Source organism: Phaenicophaeus curvirostris, chromosome 2 (assembly GCF_032191515.1).
Source record: "Phaenicophaeus curvirostris isolate KB17595 chromosome 2, BPBGC_Pcur_1.0, whole genome shotgun sequence".
NCBI lineage: Eukaryota > Metazoa > Chordata > Aves > Cuculiformes > Cuculidae > Phaenicophaeus > Phaenicophaeus curvirostris.
Genome location: NC_091393.1, coordinates 106,174,241 through 106,191,639, shown reverse-complemented (window position 1 = coordinate 106,191,639; position 17,399 = coordinate 106,174,241). Strand labels below are relative to the sequence as shown.

At 42.9% G+C, this 17,399-nt stretch overlaps 1 protein-coding gene across 3 annotated transcripts in view; it reads right to left on the bottom strand.

Moving 5' to 3' along the window:
- Positions 1 to 17,399, bottom strand: part of RIN2 (Ras and Rab interactor 2) — a 78,183-nt gene that overhangs the window by 18,917 nt on the left and 41,867 nt on the right. Inside the window, exons 1-6 of one of the 3 annotated variants that reach the window (XM_069850343.1) lie at positions 14,627 to 14,701; positions 13,596 to 13,788; positions 12,200 to 12,311; positions 9,437 to 9,509; positions 6,538 to 6,629; positions 2,053 to 3,183 (exon numbers count right to left, since the gene is read on the bottom strand). In XM_069850343.1, the coding sequence (XP_069706444.1) occupies positions 2,053 to 3,183; positions 6,538 to 6,629; positions 9,437 to 9,509; positions 12,200 to 12,311; positions 13,596 to 13,775 (1,588 nt within the window). In that variant the 5' untranslated portion in view covers positions 13,776 to 13,788; positions 14,627 to 14,701. Of the gene's footprint in view, positions 1 to 2,052; positions 3,184 to 6,537; positions 6,630 to 9,436; positions 9,510 to 12,199; positions 12,312 to 13,595; positions 13,789 to 14,265; positions 14,428 to 14,626; positions 14,702 to 17,399 lie in introns of those variants that run through there. The other 2 variants (XM_069850342.1, XM_069850341.1) reach the window with 2 other exon arrangements.

The window sequence follows — 17,399 nt, the reverse complement described above, 5'->3', positions numbered from 1 at the left end:
AAGGCCTCATCCAACCTGACCTTGAACACCTCCAGGGATGGGGCATCCAAGACTTCTCTGGGCAACCTGTGCCAGTGCCTCATCAACCTCACAGGAAAACACTTCTTAATTCCTCCTCTATATCTCCCCACTTTCAGCTAAAAAACATTCCCCCTCATCCTATCCCTGCACTCCCTGATCGAGAGTCCCCATCCAGCTTTCCTGTAGCCCCCTCTATGCACTGAGAGGAGGAGCATTTTCTCTGCAGCACGCATCCAGGCTTAGGCTGACACATAGAGAGGAAAAACCTGCACCATGCAAGTGTAAATTGATCAGAGAGGATAAATGACAACTCAGAAAGTTACAATTTGGGCTGCAATTCCATAGTGAAATAGTCAAGCAAACCTGATGATGATAGGCACGGCTACACCATAAAAAAGTTCTCCATAGGGATGACTAAATCTAGCTGTCACATAGCTATCTGCTTAAATCAGCAACATCTGATGCTCCTGATCCACCATGGTTGTTGGCAGGCCCAAGCCATAGGCAGTACATGATTCAAAAGCAATTTCTGCCTTTGTTTAAGCAATACCACTTTATAAAATAATAGTATTTAATCACAGATCAAAGCCAGACTTTCTGTCGCTGAAGAAAACAAATGTAGTTTAGTTATTATGCTTCACAGCTTATGCTACTCCAAACTACTGACATATTTAATAGCAGACGGCGTTTTGCCAGTCTTCAGAGACCCATGGACTGATCTAACCACACCCTTACAATGAAAAGCACAACTCAACCCAAACTCTCACAAAACGGCAAGCAAACTACAGCTGTGTTTCTTTGTCAAATATCCAGTACTCTGCAGAAATCCAGACGAAAATGTGCCTGCACCATTGCTCAATTCGCCTTTTTTTTTTTCTTCCTTCCATACAACACCCACATAATATTCTTTATTCTTCTGGCAAGAACATTACATATCTTCGAAAAAGTCTCTATTTTGATGACGTTCCTCGCAGTATTATTTGCTTCACCAGTGCTCGTTACTTTTGCTTGACTTTGTGTAAATGAAGTTGAGCTTATGTGCAAATAATTCCTCTCGGTCAAGGACTGAAATGGCAACATAAAATCACCCTCTAGTCCCAAAGAAAGAACTGTCTGCCAGTTTTGCACTGGGCCAACTGTTGGGACACTAGGGTACAGAAGAAAAACAAGCAAGTTAAGACTGAGTGAGCTCACAAGGAAAGTATTCTGCCCCGAGGGATGTTTACCTCCTAAATGTGGCTTATAGGCTCTTTTACAAACACTGCTCAGACTGGCAAGATAGAGGAGCAGTGAGGTTTTATGCAGCAACAACGATTTCACTTTTGTGGACACACAAAAGTCTCTCTCTGTTGTTAAAACATGTATTCAAACATATAACCATTTATAAGCACATACATCTAACAGAGAGGTATAGAAATCCTGAGATTAGCAGCCTCTTGGCTCTTGCACACATTTGTTTGCTTGCTTTTTTTTTAAACTCTTATATACCTTTTTATTTAGCTTCAAGCATAGGCACAGTGCAGCTTTGCTAGGAGTGAATAAGAATGTTTAGAAGAACAAGATTTATCTCAAAAATAAGTTGCTATGAAATGTCTCTGCTCTTAATGGTCACCGGTTTTGACTAAATTCTAGTTCTACAGCTACGATCCATACAGTTAAAACTGGCACAGTTTTGGTCCAAGCATTGAGAAGTATTTCAGCTCAAATGAGGGAAAAATACAAGTGTGCGTGCCAGCAAAGAAAGGATTCTGTATTACTAACAGTACAGCAGTTACAAAAAAGCAATAAATGCAGGTAAAAAGTCCATGTTGCAGCTATTTTAAGGATAATTTTATGAACAACTTTGTAGCACATTTTTTCCAAGTGACTAGGGGCAGGATGTGTGGAGTTGTTTTAAGACTCAGATACTCAGTGGTTCGAACTCTGCAAACAAAGTCAAACCCACCTTTCCCAACTGGCACAAAGATCATTACTATAAACACAGATTACACATTTTCACCTTCCCCCCAAACACAGGACAGGGTTTCTTACCTATTTGGTCCTCAGGAATCAGGGATTCGATCGGGGGATCGAGTTCAGAGCTTTGGGCCAAATAGTTCTTGACTTGGGTCATGAACTGCCGAATGGTTTGCAGCATATCGGTGCTTGAAACGTGGCACTCCTTGTTTTCTTGCAGAAAGCTGATATAGTCCTGCACTAGACACCCGAAATAAGTGCGTTTGTCCCGGGACATCTCTGCGATTTTCTTAATCATCCTCTTCTCAGGGGTCATGAAGGAACTGAAAACTCCACTGACTTTCCGTAGCTGAGATTTCACAATCTTAGGGAGAACAAACGAACTGTTTCTCTTCTTTTTGGGCTTCAAAGGGGGTGCCATGCTCTCTTGGTCACTTTCTCCCTCAAAGTCCTCCAGGCTGCTGTTCGTGTCCCCCTCATAGCCAAACAGCGGCATGCTCCGATCAAAGTCCAGCGAGTCAGACGAGGAGGTGGAAATGCTCATGTCGCTCAGTCTCTGCCTGCCTCCATTCCACGGGATGTGTGACTCAGAGCTGTTAGCCACTGTCTTTTTGGCAGCTGCTGGAGCCGGCTCAGGCAGGGCTTCACCTGGAACACCAGCAGCTTCATGGACATGCACAGGGCTGCAGCCAGGTCGAATTACCACTGCGTTCTTTGAGCCAGCTTCCACCTCTGAGCAAACAGCCTGCTTCTTCAGCCGTGGAGGCGGAATAGGGGTTGGTTTATTCTGCAGCAAATCCAAGCCTCTCTCTTTCTTATGGTTGACTGTTTCTGGCATGCTTGTCTGCTTTATAGTCCTGGAAAGCTGTGGACTTGTGAGAATGCTATTAATAGAAGGAGGTGGTGGCCGGGGCGGGGGAGAGCGAGGCCTCACTGTGCCATTCACGTCTTGAGTTCTTGGGCTCTGCCTTTTCAGACTTCCACTAACATCCTGGCTGTGCACTTTTAAGAAGAGAGGATTAATGAAACACAACGCTCCGTTGGTCTGGCTGCACTCCAGCTCCGAAGGCGTTCTGGTTCGTATAGAATGCACTCCATTTATAAGGCAGAGCTGACGCGAGTCTTTACAAGCGCTGTCTAAAGGCACAGGCCTATGGGAAGGTGAAGGATCCGAGGGATTGTTGTTAGCCGGGGAGCTCCAAAAGTCTGAAAATCATCATTGCGTTAATGTAAGAATGCAAAACAGCATGCGGATGGCTTTCAGAACATTCAGCTCAACACCATAAGTTTCAAGTATTAAGAAATTTAGACAAGTTTTTATTAATTCAAGAGGGAAGATAAATTACAAGCAAACCTTTTAAAGCACCAGACATAACTGCACGCTACACCCCTGGGTCTGCTCTTACTCATCTATAAAATCATGACCAACGTGTAGCTTCAAATCAGCCCAATGAGCAAAGCTTAAAAATAAACTGAGAATCAAAGAAAGTAATGGAGAGTGAAACAAAGTAATTCTTACCAACTTGAGACTGAAATAAACAAACTACTCGCTCGCATCTCACTGAGGAGAAACAAGCCTAGAATCTCAGCTGGTGTTAATAAGCTCACTCCACTACAGTTGGGCTGATTTATGGCAGCCCATGGCCACTTACAGCAACCCAACCAAAATTTTAGTTTGATTTCTTTTGATAGCAAACAAATGAAACTACACATGGAAAGACAGCTAACATTTTGCTGTGTGGGTGCACACACATTCTTTAGCTACTCAGACCAAATACTCATGTCTCTTTAAAAAGAGCACTGGCCTGCAACCCTGCCTTTGCAGTGGTGACACAGTTTGCCTGAGGTTTTAGACACTCAGCAGCACGTAAATAGACTGAACTAGACATAAATAGACTGAACATGCAGCCCAACACCAGCAGTGTGGAAAACCTGTGCTAAACCAGCAAGTTTCAGCTGCAGCCTCTGCACTTGTCCCAGCAAAGCATCAGCATGTTTGTGAAGTTGAGTCAACAGTAAAGCCCATCAGCTCCTGGAAGCATGAAGATGGGAACCAGACAAGCCCTTGAGGACAGCAACAGTATTGAAATAAGGGAGGAACAGCAGAGGAGGGAGACTTTGCTAAATTTGTCAATCTTGATACAGCCCCTTTTTCTGTAGCATCAAGGCCAGGCTGGATGAGGCTTTGAGCAACCTGATCCAGTGGAAGATGTCCCTGCCCATGGCAGGGGGTTTGAAACTGGATGATCTTTAAGGTCCCTTCCAACCCCAAACATTCCATGATTCTGTGCAGATACCTCACTTGGGCAGCTGAGCAATGACACCTGAGCACAATTACACATACACCAAGCACTCCACAACAGGGTCCATGCCTGACATCTCCATCTTGCCTGTGGGACAGGAAATGGTCCTTGGTGAATGGCCACTGCCAGAGAATGTAGGTAGGCACAGACATATTTCTCTACATAGTCATGCCATGCTGCTCTTTTTTTCCTGCTCCATGATTTCACATCCTGTCTGCAGGTCCCTCAGCAGACCGGTCAGTGTGCCTGGCACGTGGGCTGTTGCAAATACACATGATGTAAACACTGCTGCAGGTGAAACACAAGAGACTGAGATGGGCAGTCTTACGCTTAGCACGTGAAACCTTGCAGGTTGGCAACAGCCTTGAAACATCTACCATCAGTTCTTCCTGATGTGGTCTGCTGGGCTGTGTGTAGTTGACCTCCTTCGTGCAGTTGACCCTCTGAGCCAACAGCATAGCAGAGCTCTGACAGGAGCTACAACCCTCCATGTTCAGACCAGAGCGTTTTGTGCCTATATATTGCTTAAGGAAAGCTCACATAAGATGGGCCTTGAGCAGTTTTTTGGCATCCTTTGGCTCCACAGCATCGAATGATGTGCTCCTTTGCACATTGACACCTAAACCTCCACCAAAACCTCAACTTGGTTTTCTGGTCATCACAGAAACTGTGATATTAATCTAGTGTATAGTAGGTGATCGATTCTCAATACACCAACCACACAGTAAGACACTGATCCATCAGTTTCCTCCTCAGCTTTCAAATGTGTTAGCTTAAAGAAACAACACACACAAGGTAGACAGAGACTGCTCTAGAGCAACAGTAATTTTGCAACAAGCAGGCCACATTGCTCTCAGGTACTGAGGACAATGACATTGTGGTTAGTCTGGGCAGCTTGCTCATCACCACTGTTATACTCTCCTATGGAAAAACTCACTTAATGTTACTTTAAGGTTTCTAGGTGTCACTGGGAGACCGTCTTCATTACACTGTTTCCACTCAGACCTTTTCTTTTTTTCTGCCCAAACATTCCCTTAATCAACAGTTCCATACTTGCCTCTGTTTCCATGAAATCCCATGTGTCTAATGACCTAAACTTACAGATAAGCAGTGCGTAAGTAACTTGTCTGCTCTCTAAAACGAATCCCTTAATTGCATTGCTACTGCAGCAAAACAAATTGCAAAGCAATGCAATATTTCCCTGTGTATGGCTTTGCTGTGAAGTCCCATCACACAGTTCTAGAAAGCCTCATTCTGACAACCTGATTTAGTGAGACTCCATTTCTAAATCAAAGATGATTCAAAAATCTACTGGGACAAAGACTGCCGACAGTCAACACCCCCTTCCTACAAAAGGCAATAAGTCCATTCAGCACTTTGCAGGAGTTGCTCAACGATTTCATCTGGGTGGAGTCCGTGTTTCAAACCCCACTAGGCTTTGCATCTCACGCAAGCTCAAGGTACATTTTACAATGGGCCTGTGTTTGGTTGTAGGACTCAATGTCCTAGCATTTTCTTTTATTACTTTGAAAATTTCACCAAATCAATGCACATGGATGCATTCTGCAGATTCTACCCATACACATATCCATGCAATGGTTTGAGTTGGAAGGGACCTTAAAGATCATGCAATTCCAACCCCTTGCTGCGGGCAGGAACACCTTCCACTAAAGGTGGACCAGGTTGCTCAAAGCCCCATCTAACCTGGCCCGGAACACCTCCAGGGATGGGGCCATCCGTAACTTTTCAGGACAACCTGTTCCAGTGTCTCACACTTCTCCTGTCACTGATATGCTACTGCACTGAGCCACTGATGTTAAAAATCACCATTCTAAGACTATGTGTCAATCCAAACAGAAGCTTTATTAACAATAAACCTCAGTTCATACACTCTCCTGATATCTCCAGCAAATTATCAAGCTAGTGCCTGCTATGTGAGCTGTTGGAGGAGAAGCTACATCAAACCTCTGCCTGGAGACTGTAAGACTTGCTTCGCCCTCGCCCAAGGGCTGCCCAGAAAGGGAAGAGGAGAAGGAAGAAAGGAAACAGCACTAACAAAAATATCACAGAAGGAAGGAAGAGCACCGAGGTCACCATTTGGCAAGTACAAGGTTTGGCCTTCCCAAGAAGAAAAGCCACTTTTTAAAATAAAATCTGTAATGTCACTGACCAATATGAACTACTTACTGATACAGACTATTCCCACAAGCTCACAGCAATGCCACAGGGAATGACATCTCTGTAGAGAGTTACTTACTCAGTCCAAGCTGGGCAATCTCTTCAAGTTCAGCTTCTGTCTTTGCTGCTGCAATAGCATGAGGCAACTTCAGGGTGAATGGAAGGACATCCCTGTTGTTGAACAGAAAAGCAATTATGCTTTCACAACAACTTCCATGGTTTTAAAAGCATTTGTTTTCAACACTGGCAGTGGCTGAGTGGCTCTCCTTCTTATTTTCTTCTTGAGCTGTGGCAGGCTGTAAGAGCCTTAAACACACAGCACACAGTGAAAACCTTACCAACCCCAGAGCTCCTTTACATTGAAAAGTGTGGAGTGTGAATGACAGTCAAGTCCCCAAGACTCTTTAGGCTCATTCCCACAGAGCCATTCATTATTTCCTCCCATTACATCTGAAGCTTTTACACGTGGTCTTTTATGAGCATACCAGTGAGTCATCTGCCATTAACCCTTCAATGACGCCTTCTATTTTCTGAATATGCTGTGGATTGCTCTAAAAGACTGAATTCCAGTTCTCAGAAAAAAAAAAAATAAATGAGTACTTGGGCAGCTATCCTAAAAATTTCTAAGAAAGGATGTTTTGGTGCTACTCTGTCCCAGGCTGAAAACACACTTCATATAAGAAAGTCTTTATAATTTGTTCTCATATGCAGTTTCTCTGCACTGCATACTAGAAATACAATGAATGTTACACAGGGAGATGCATAAATGCATCAACAACAACATAAGCCAAATACAGTGTAACAAACTAATAGAGATTTTAAAGGACAAAACTACTTAACTGTATACATATTGCAGGACCGCAACACTATACCTCTTGCCTGCCTAACTGGTACTGATACACCCTCAAAACAGCAGTGCATGCTGAACTGCAAAATCTGTAGTAGAAGCACTTATGTAATTAAGAGTAAATGAGAAGAAATAAAGCACATGAATCCTACCTACAACTTGTATAAGCATATTCTTTTATAAGGCTGTGAACAAGCCAACCATCTGTTGTAGCACAGACAGATAGTGGGCTTTTATCACAGAAATATTCTCTGTGTTGTATATTAACTTGTTGGAAAAACAGGATTTCAGAACATGACTCAAATTCAAACCAAACATATGCTCAAGACTGATAAACTAGTTAAAAAGTAATTGAAAATACACTTTCAACATTGTACCACAGATAATCTAAAGTCTAGATCATCATCATGGACTCAATATAAAAATAGGTAATCCTTGACTTCCTCATACAAACTGACTGGGTACCTATTGCAAGGAATTCCCTCTAGTTTTAGGAAATCATAAAACAGAATCATAGACTCATTGAGGTTAGAAAAGACCTCTAAAATCACCAAGTCCAACTGTCAGCCCAATAACACCTTGCCTATTAAACCATATCTCAAAGTGCTATGTCTACATGTTTTCTGAACACCTCAAGGGACGGTGACCCCCTCACCTCCCTGGGCAGCCCGTGCCAATGCTTCACCACTCTTTCAGTAAAGAATTTTTTCCTAGTTTTGCTGTGATGTACCAAATGGTACTCTCTCTTTCTCACAACAGCTGCTTATCTGCTTCCCTGAGAAGTCTGTATATTTTCCCCTTGCACACCCAGCAATCCCAGACTCCTGCCTGAAGAGTACAAGGATACCGGGTCAATGCTGCCACTTAAGATGTTTTTCCACTGGATGGGGAAATAAGCATCTGCTGCCAAAAACATACCCGCAATCAAAGAGCGAGCTTCATTTACTTAAATCTCTCCACAGTCTTACAGCTGAAGTTGTATCTATTACTGGTACTTGTGGATTGGCTTGCAGGTAAAGCCGTGTTTAAGAAGATGCATTAGGAAAGCTTTAACACCGTGTCTAAGTTGTGATTGCTACATTTCCCCCTTTCTTTCCCTTTGCCAAAGGACAACAAGAAAAGGAACAGAGCAACAAGCAGGTGAAGAGCCTGCCTATACAGTTTTATGTGTAATTCCTGAACAGGAGACCTGGCTGCATCAGGATACTGAATTCACACTTGGCTGACTAAAATACCATTAACAAAATTACAGCCGCTTTGCAGAGAGACTCTCAATTACAAGACCAACAAGCTACTGTGTGTTTGTGGGCTTACTTTTAGCAAATACAAAGCAACCTGGAGCCTTCAATGAAAGAACAGGCATAAACAAATGCAAAGAAGTCTACATGTACTGCACACTCCCTGTAGGCTCATAGAGGGAATTTATCAGAGCCTGGCTAGTGTGCAGAAGCAAAAGGGTGACAAGACAAGGAATCTCTCATCATTGAACTGTTTCTAAATGCAATTTCAGCTCATTTCTCATCTAAGTGCTGACCAGTTATTTATGCAGTACAAACACTTTTTTCATCACATGTATGTAACAGCTTGGCAAAATGGAAACCTCCAACAAACTGGTTCTAGACGCTTCCCCATCATAAACAAAACCAGTAAGCACAGTCACCTAAGCGCATCCTTAGTGAGTATTTCCTACACTAAAAATCACAACTGTCAGCACTAATGTGCAGTAAAAGGACCAAGACCACCAATGTTGCCTCTTTTTGTTGCTGACAATTTACATCCACATCTCTCAGCTGTCACATTCTACAGTGCAATCTCATGTTTTTCTTATTTTCCTACAAAAATGCTTTTTACTAGCAGTTCCAAGAAATGGACATTCCAAGATGGTTTATGGTTCAACTTGGCAACACCTCACAGCTGGGTGGGTAACATAACACCAGCCTTCCAATAATCAGCACCAAATAAAATATGGACATTTCCTTCTGATTCTCATTTTATTTCTCTCATTATCTTCTTAGACTACCCAGGAATATTTGCAAATTAGCAACATAAATACTATGCTGAACCAGGTCTTTGAAACTCTTTTTTCCAAAGCAGCCTAGCAAATGCAATGCAGAAGATAATACTGTCTTACCTGCTGATGCAGTAGAAAGCAATAAGCCTGAACAGATCAGCAAAACTTATTCCAGACCCCTCCAAGGAAAATGCTGTGAAGAAAGCCACAAGAGGGAAAGAATCACACACGCACTCAACATTTCTTAGAAAAGCTTAACAAAATGCATCTCAGATTTTGGCATAAAATTACTAAATTTACACCATCAAACTTGCTACGGCTTGGTTACAACCCAAACCAACTGCATGGAGGAGTACATGTCTCTGCTAAATGGCATTTTTAAGAATATACTGACAGACTGCGATGGTGGGTTTGGTTTTGTATTCCAGATGTATGGTCTAATTCCTGGGAAATGGATCAAGTCTGATCAGAATTGTATGACGTTTTACTAATAGACATTGAATCAATAACTGAGGTTTGTTTGCCTGGTGTACTAATATACCTAATTTTAAATCCTGTATTCTCTTATTTCCTCCTCTTGTATTCCATTCTACTCACTTGTCTTCTCCTCAGATGTGTTAGCACCCAGTGGGAGATTAAAAACTTCCACTCACTTCAAGGAAACCATTTAACCTGAAAACCCCTTAAAAAACTCCCCAAACTTGGACAACTTCACTTCATGCCATTGACTCGCAAAATGGGAGAGGCAGACATGAGCAATGCCTTTCATTTCTTCCTATTCCATACCATTGTTTTGTATTGATATAAATACCTGTTCACAGTAAGAATGGCACAGCAGTGATTGCCACATCACACTAAGTTCTCTCTGATTCCAGTGGCAACTCTCACCCAATAACCACAAATATTAAGCAGAAGAAAATACTAAAGTCCTTCCAGTACTTAACAGGAGCCTACAGGAAAGCTGGGGAGGGGCTTTTTTATCAAGGATTGCTGGGACAGGATGTGGGGGAACGTTTTTAACCTGAGAGAGGGGAGATTTAGATTAGATATTAGGAAGAAATGTTTTCCTGTGAGAGTGGTGAGGCACTGGCACAGGTTGCTCAGAGAAGCTGTGGCTGTCCCATCCCTGGAGGTGTTCAAGGCCAGGTTGGACAAAGCTTTGAGCCACCAGATCCAGTAGAAGGTGTCCCTGCCCATGGCAGGGGAGGTGGAACTGGACGAACTTAAAAGGTCCCTTCCAACCCAAACAATTTTGTGATGATTCTATGAAACAATCTAGATCTCTCACCTATGGAAACGACTGAGACTGGAACAGAAGAAAAAACATTTGTGAAATATAACAGTAGGCAGATTATGGGAGTGTGTTGCTGTTTTACTAGCAGAGGAATGCTTTTACAATTCATCTCCCATGGAGAGCAGTTCCACTGCTGCAGACTGTTCAGACATCTGGGCTTAGTGGGGAGACCCAAAAGTCACACAGCAGCACTGGATACCTCAGCAACACCTGTCAGTAGTGAAGGCACAGTTTTTGTCAGTATTACATGCTGTAAGGCCAGCTCTGACATGCCAAGGATCCAGCGCTACTGACTATAATATCTGCACATGAACCAGGGGGAAATTTAACTCAGGTATTCACCTTTTATTAAGCTTCTGAAAGACAGGACAACCTGGTCATTATGTGCACATAAATATGGACACTAACAATGCAGACAGTAAGCATAGAGGTGATCTGTGAGCAGGCTAAGAGAACATGTGTTTTCAGATCCCTGACCACAATTAAAACCTCAGCCAGTACTGGTGAGTGAAAACATCAGTACATACTTCCCCCTTGTGGTAAAACTTTATTCCTGAAAGACAATATATTATTATTTTATTTTCTAAATGGGAGGGACAGCATTCATTAGTACAACAAGCCTATGAACACAGTCTTACATCGCACTTAAACCAGCTATCACTGATAGCATTCTCCTTGCTGTGCCTTCTTTGTAACCGGAACAAAAACTTGACACACTGAATTAACTTTTTGGTGTTGAGGGCAGGAAAAGGAGAGGTAAAAAAGTTAAACCAAGTAAAATAATCTCAGTTTACTGACAGATACAGAAGTTAACTACAGACCCTCCGCTTCAGGGAATTTTAACTCAAATTGCTGCCAATCCTCTCCACTTTTCACTTTCTTGTTAAAATGAACCATTTGCTCCAACTTGCAGCTGCTGCAACACATACACTCACCAGCTGCAGCTTCCTTTTTTTCATTCCTATCATACAAACATATCTTTCACACCCTCCCTCTAAAGAGATGAGGACAGCACTGTTTTGAAACTGGAACTCTAACATTCACTCATTTATATAAGAAAGCAAGCGACTAGTATAGTTGGAATTAGAATTAAAAAATCATTGTTCCTGCATCAGAAACAGTTCCAAAGGGTTAAAATCCATCTAGTTATTACATTAAAAAATCCAAACCAAAACACCACACCCAAATATGTAGACAGAGATAGCTCATAACAGAGTTCCGTCCAAGAAATGTTCCCCGAGCACAAGAAAATGCAAGGACGTTTTCACGGACAGCAGGCAAGCTTATAGACTCTTCTTCTACAGAAGAGGATAACTACCCATAACAACCAATTAATCTTGGATTCAGCAAGGCACATAAAAGAAACATTCCACTTGTGTCCAGCACAGACTTAAGCGTTTCTGCATATCTTCCCTCCTCCAGGATATACCCGACTCACCCACAAAGCCCTCTGCAGCAAGCACTGTAGGCAGTCTCTGACACTGCTTGCATGACTTTGTATATCCTCTGCTGTGGGTTTCACTAATGTAGAGTGCTCCAGGCTGATACTGGGTGACAAATAGCTGAAAAGTGTACAATTCACAACTTACTGTATGTGCTTTCTTTTATTGCAAATTCTTTTAGGCAGGACCCACAGTCGCTGGGCAGACGCAGAGAGATTACTTTCTTCTGCAATCTTGCAGATTTCCGAACCAGAAATATCTGTTGTGGAGAAGGCAAAAGGACATGGTTTCAGTTTCATCACAGATGCCTCAATAGAGACAGATTATAGACAAAAGGGACCGAAACACTTCATGATCTATGATCTATATAAAACGTCTTAAAACTTTACTCAATCACCCCTGTCTCAGGTCCAACAGCTTGGTGTAAAATGGCAGCAGAACATTCAGAAAAGTGTCTCATGCTTGTATAACAGAGACACATGACACGAAGTCCATTATTCCCTTTTCCAAGCTCTCCAGTTCAACACGCAGTAAATACCAAGCTTCTAGTCAAGCTGCAGAGTCTGGAGGAGAATGATGGTGGAGAGCTCCTGCGTCCCACCAGCCCATTTCATGAAATTTTTCTGCACCAGGATGGATGCAGCATTAGAAGCATGCCATCAGCCTCATCCAAGTGGAGAGGACCTGATTTCCATCACAGAACTTTAATGCAAGCATTAGTGAAAGATAAAACGCTGACATTTCCCATTTATGTATGGGGGAAATACATCTGTTACATGTAACAGTAGGTAGAGCGAGTAGAGGGAGTCCAGAGGAGGCCACGAAGATCATCCAAAGGCTGGAACATCTCCCATGTGAGGACAGGCTGAGAGAGTTGGGCTTGTTCAGCCTGGAGAAGGGAGGGCTCTGGGGAGTCCTCTTCCAGTCTCCAGTACTGAAAGGGGCTACAGGAAAGCTGGGGAAAGGTTTCTGATCAGGGAGTGCAGGGATAGGACAAGGGGGAATGGTTTTAAGCTGAAAAAGGGATGATTTAGATTAGTAATTGGGAAGAAATGTTTTTTTGTGAGGGTGGTGAGGCAGAGGTGGCCTGGAGAACTCGTGGCGGCCCTACTTCTGGAGGTGTTCATGGTCAGATTGGATGAGGGTTTAAGCAAGTGATCCAGCGGAAAGTGTTCCAGCCCATGGCAGGTGGTTTGGATCTGGATGATCTTTAAAGTCCCTTCTGACCCAAACTATTCTATGATTCTGTGATAACCCTGGTTAGCAAGGTCCAGATCGCAGCAGTCTAGATTTCAGCTCCAGGGGACCCCAAACCAGTACCCTCAACAGATTAGGCCAGGTAATGAGTTATATTCCAACTGGTCCAGCTGCAAAGTGCTCAGGAGGCCCTCAGATAGATTATCCAAAGCACAATATAAAAGGGGCTGGGGTTCCTTGGTTTATTTGGGTTTTGTTTGTTGTTTTGGGGATAGTTTTTTTGTTGTTTTGTTTTTTTTTCCAAAAAAACCACTTGCATCCAATAATTTGAAATGTAGCTTCTTACACCAGGAGGCTGGGCCTGCAGAATTTCCACAGCTTCCGCATCATTCAGACCAAGCTGCAGCCACACAGGGTGAGTATGGAGGAGTTTGTCCAATATGCTTAGCTTGTTTGAGAGGCTGTCATATCCAGAGTCCCGCGGGCAGCTTTTAGTATCATTTTTCTCAGGAGAAACATTATCCATGTCCTTCACTAGACTGTGAAAAATTAAAAAGCAATTAAATTAGACAAGATAACTTCCTATAAACAATCCCTCAGTTCAGCAAACAGAGTTATTGCAGCACTAATGGCACTGCTGGCATCCTGGACTGCTATTTCTCCTACTAAGAATTCATATAATTAGTTTACACAAAAATTCTCTTATGTATAAGATTTACTTCTTTCTCTTGTTCTCAATTTATCAGCTAGCTCTAAGATAAGCCTTAGCATGGTTCTATTAGCTTGTTGAATTACAGTAATCACTTCAGAAACAGGTATATATGCATACATGATAGAACATTTCACCCCTCTCTGTAATATTCACATTCAGAAAAAACTTCTCTTTAAAGGTATTTATGCAATTCTGATATTTAAATCCTAGACAGATTGCAAAAGCTGAAACCCACAGAAATCTTTCTCAGTCCTGTCTGTCAGAACATTCTGTTCAATAATCTGTCAATGGAGCAACCCACTACCTGTTGGCAATCACTGCCCCAAACACAAGCATTTTCTGTTTGTAGCAATTATTTTAACAGTAGAAGCCCACAAATGAGCACCATTTCATCTTATCCTGACTACTACCTCTGCTCCACCAGCCTTGTCACCTTTGCAGCTGCATATCCATCTTTATTCTCCTGCTAATGAGCATACAAAGAGAAAAGAAAAAGGAGAGAGGAAAAAAAGAAAACAAACCAAAACAGGTTAAATTACCCAAATAATTCTCCCTAAGTCACAGCTTCATTAAGAAGTTGCTTAAAGTTGTAGTATGGTCCATTTTTTATAGTCCATGGGCTAATTTCTCTAAATATGTACATTTTTGCCATGCAAGGTCCTTACCTCACATTTTAGCACTACACTTCCCAAGACCAGAAGCAAGTAAGGAACTGTATATTTAGGCCCTTAATTCCTCTGGATTTGGATTGACTCCTATACGAGGAATAAAGGCTAATCTAAGTGTGAATGTGGAAAACTAATGTAAGGTTAAAATTTATGTGGGGCAAGGCAGCTAAAGGTATTGATACCATCAGTAATGAAGTACAGATCTTGGAGGCTACAGATACTTGCTATGCATTAAAAATCCAGATAAATGGAATACTTTGAGAACTCCTTTTACCACACAAAGCTTCACCATCATTCATATGATACAGAACAACAAGCATGTGTGTTGCTGGTTCAAACACCTCATTTCTGAACTAGAAGTACATCCTGGGATTCTTCCAGTGCTAGAAATCACTACAGAGCAGTTACTTTGGTAACGGCTTCCTGATGTCTATATTTAAGCACAACTAAAAGCACCCAAGCTTAAGATCTCAAGATCTGACTCATTAGGATGTCAGCATGGAGGTTTTGTTCTCCCTACAGACCTCGTCCAAAGGCAGAAGAGGCCCTGAGCAGCAGAGGGCAACGCAGCTGCAGCTCCCCACTGCAAACTGAGTCTCACAGCTCTTCTGAACTTTGCTTTACAGACAGGCAGTAAGTATTACTAACAGTATTTACCACCTTCATTACGCCAGCTGCTCTACCCAGAGCAAGTGGATAGAGACTTCCCATGCACAGGAGACCTGAATACTGAAAACAAACAAACAGAAGTTCCCTCTTCCTTAAAAAAACCCAAAAATCCCAAACCAAAATCCACAACCAAACAACAAAAAAACCCTGAACAATCAAACTGCTTATTTCTAGTTTTGGTCAGGAACTTCCAGCATCTCTGGACATGCTAGAAAGGAAAGTAAATGGATTGGAGAGCTTTCACTGCATTATCAGATAGGAATAGGCATAGTCAGTAAACCTTTCCATTATTTGGATCAATTATCACTACTAGATCATCTACGTGCCATCCTCCCTTCCTTTTTGTCCGCTTTCTCTGTTTGCTTATTTATGATTTGATGCCTTTTAGATCTGCAAGCTGCCTAAAATGCAGATGATCTTCCCTCCTCCAGTGTCAGAAGCTGTTACTAACTGTCAATATGCCTTTAAGGGGCACAAAACACACAGATACGTGTTGTGTGCAGAAGGGAAGTAGTGTTTACATCAGTTATGACAGGGTTCTGAAACTGCCACAACAGGAATACTGGGTTCCCCTTTCGACCACAGTCCCAGGAGAACTATGTGTTAATGTGCAATTCTCCATAAAAGTTAAACCATGAATCACAGAAGCGTTTTCATGAACTGTACCTCCAGTAAATATTGCTTAGAAACTTCCCACTCACCTTCAGAGCCACTTAGCAAAGTTACAAACCAAAGCAGGCTGCGCCAAAGCGCAAGTTACACACTGACACTGGCTGCAGGCTTAACCAGCTGTAACTTATTTCCATTCCTTGGTCAAGAGGTAGAATCTAAATATCTTGCAGAGGGAACATGGCTGAGAAAGAAATTTTTTTGCCTATGAAAGAATGTTGCATCACATGCAAAAGAAGATATGTGACTGGTATCAGTTTTATGGGAAACAGTGGAGTTTCCTCCCCTGGAGGTGTTCAAAAAGCTTGCAGAGGTGGAACTTCATGACATGGTTCAGCAGGCACAGCGGTGTTGGGCTGATGGTTGGACTGGATAAGCTTAGAGGTCTTTTCCAACCTTAATCATAGAATGACCAGGTTGGAAAAGACCTCTTGGATCATCGAGTCCAACCATTCCTATCAATCACTAAACCATGTCCCTGAGCACCTTGTCCACCTGTCTTTTAAATACCTCCAGGGATGGTGACTCAACACCTCCCTGGGCAGCCTGTTCCAGTGCCCAATGACGCTTTTCATGAAAATTTTTTTCATGATATCCAGTCTGAACATCCCCTGGCGCAGCTTGAGGCCATTCCCCCTTGTCCTGTCACCTGGGAGAAGAAGCCAGCTCCCTCCTCTCCACAACCTCCCTTCAGGCAGTTGTAGAGAGCAATAAGGTGTCCCCTCAGCTTCCTCTTCTCAAGGCTAAACAACCCCAGTTTCCTCACCCGCTCCTCATAAAACTTGTTCTCCAGCCCCTTCACCAGCTTCGTTGCTCTTCTCTGGACTCGCTCCAGAGCCTCAACATCCTTCTTGTAGTGAGGGGCTCAGAACTGAACACAGTATTCAAAGAGCGGTCTCACCAGTGCTGAGCACAGGGGCGGAATAACCTCCTTAGACCTGCTGGTCACACCGTTTCTGATCCAAGTCAAGATGCCATTGGCCTTTGTGGCCACCTGGGCACACTGCTGGCTCATGTCAACCAACACCCCCAGGTCATTCTCCAGGCACATTTCTAGCCACTCTTCCCCTAGTCTGTAGCACTGCACAGGATTGTTGTGCTTCAAGTGCAGGACCTGATTCTGTGATTCTAAGAACTGGCAGTACTTGCTACCATGAAACAATCTAAGCCAGTAAAAGTTTGCAGGTGTACACAGGGTCATGGTGCTCCCCTTTGATACAGCTGGCTGCATGTTGTCAAACACACCCAAACCGCTATTGCAAGATTCATTTGAATAGGGAGCTGCTGGTTTCTCGGAACCTCCTGACATGTCTACGCACAATCTTTTCCACGCGCCGAGATCTGAGGAGGAATGCAGTGTGTGAGCCCACACCTTATTGACCTAGATATGCAAGCACCACCTTGTTTGCAGCTGCTTCTGCCTTAAGAAATA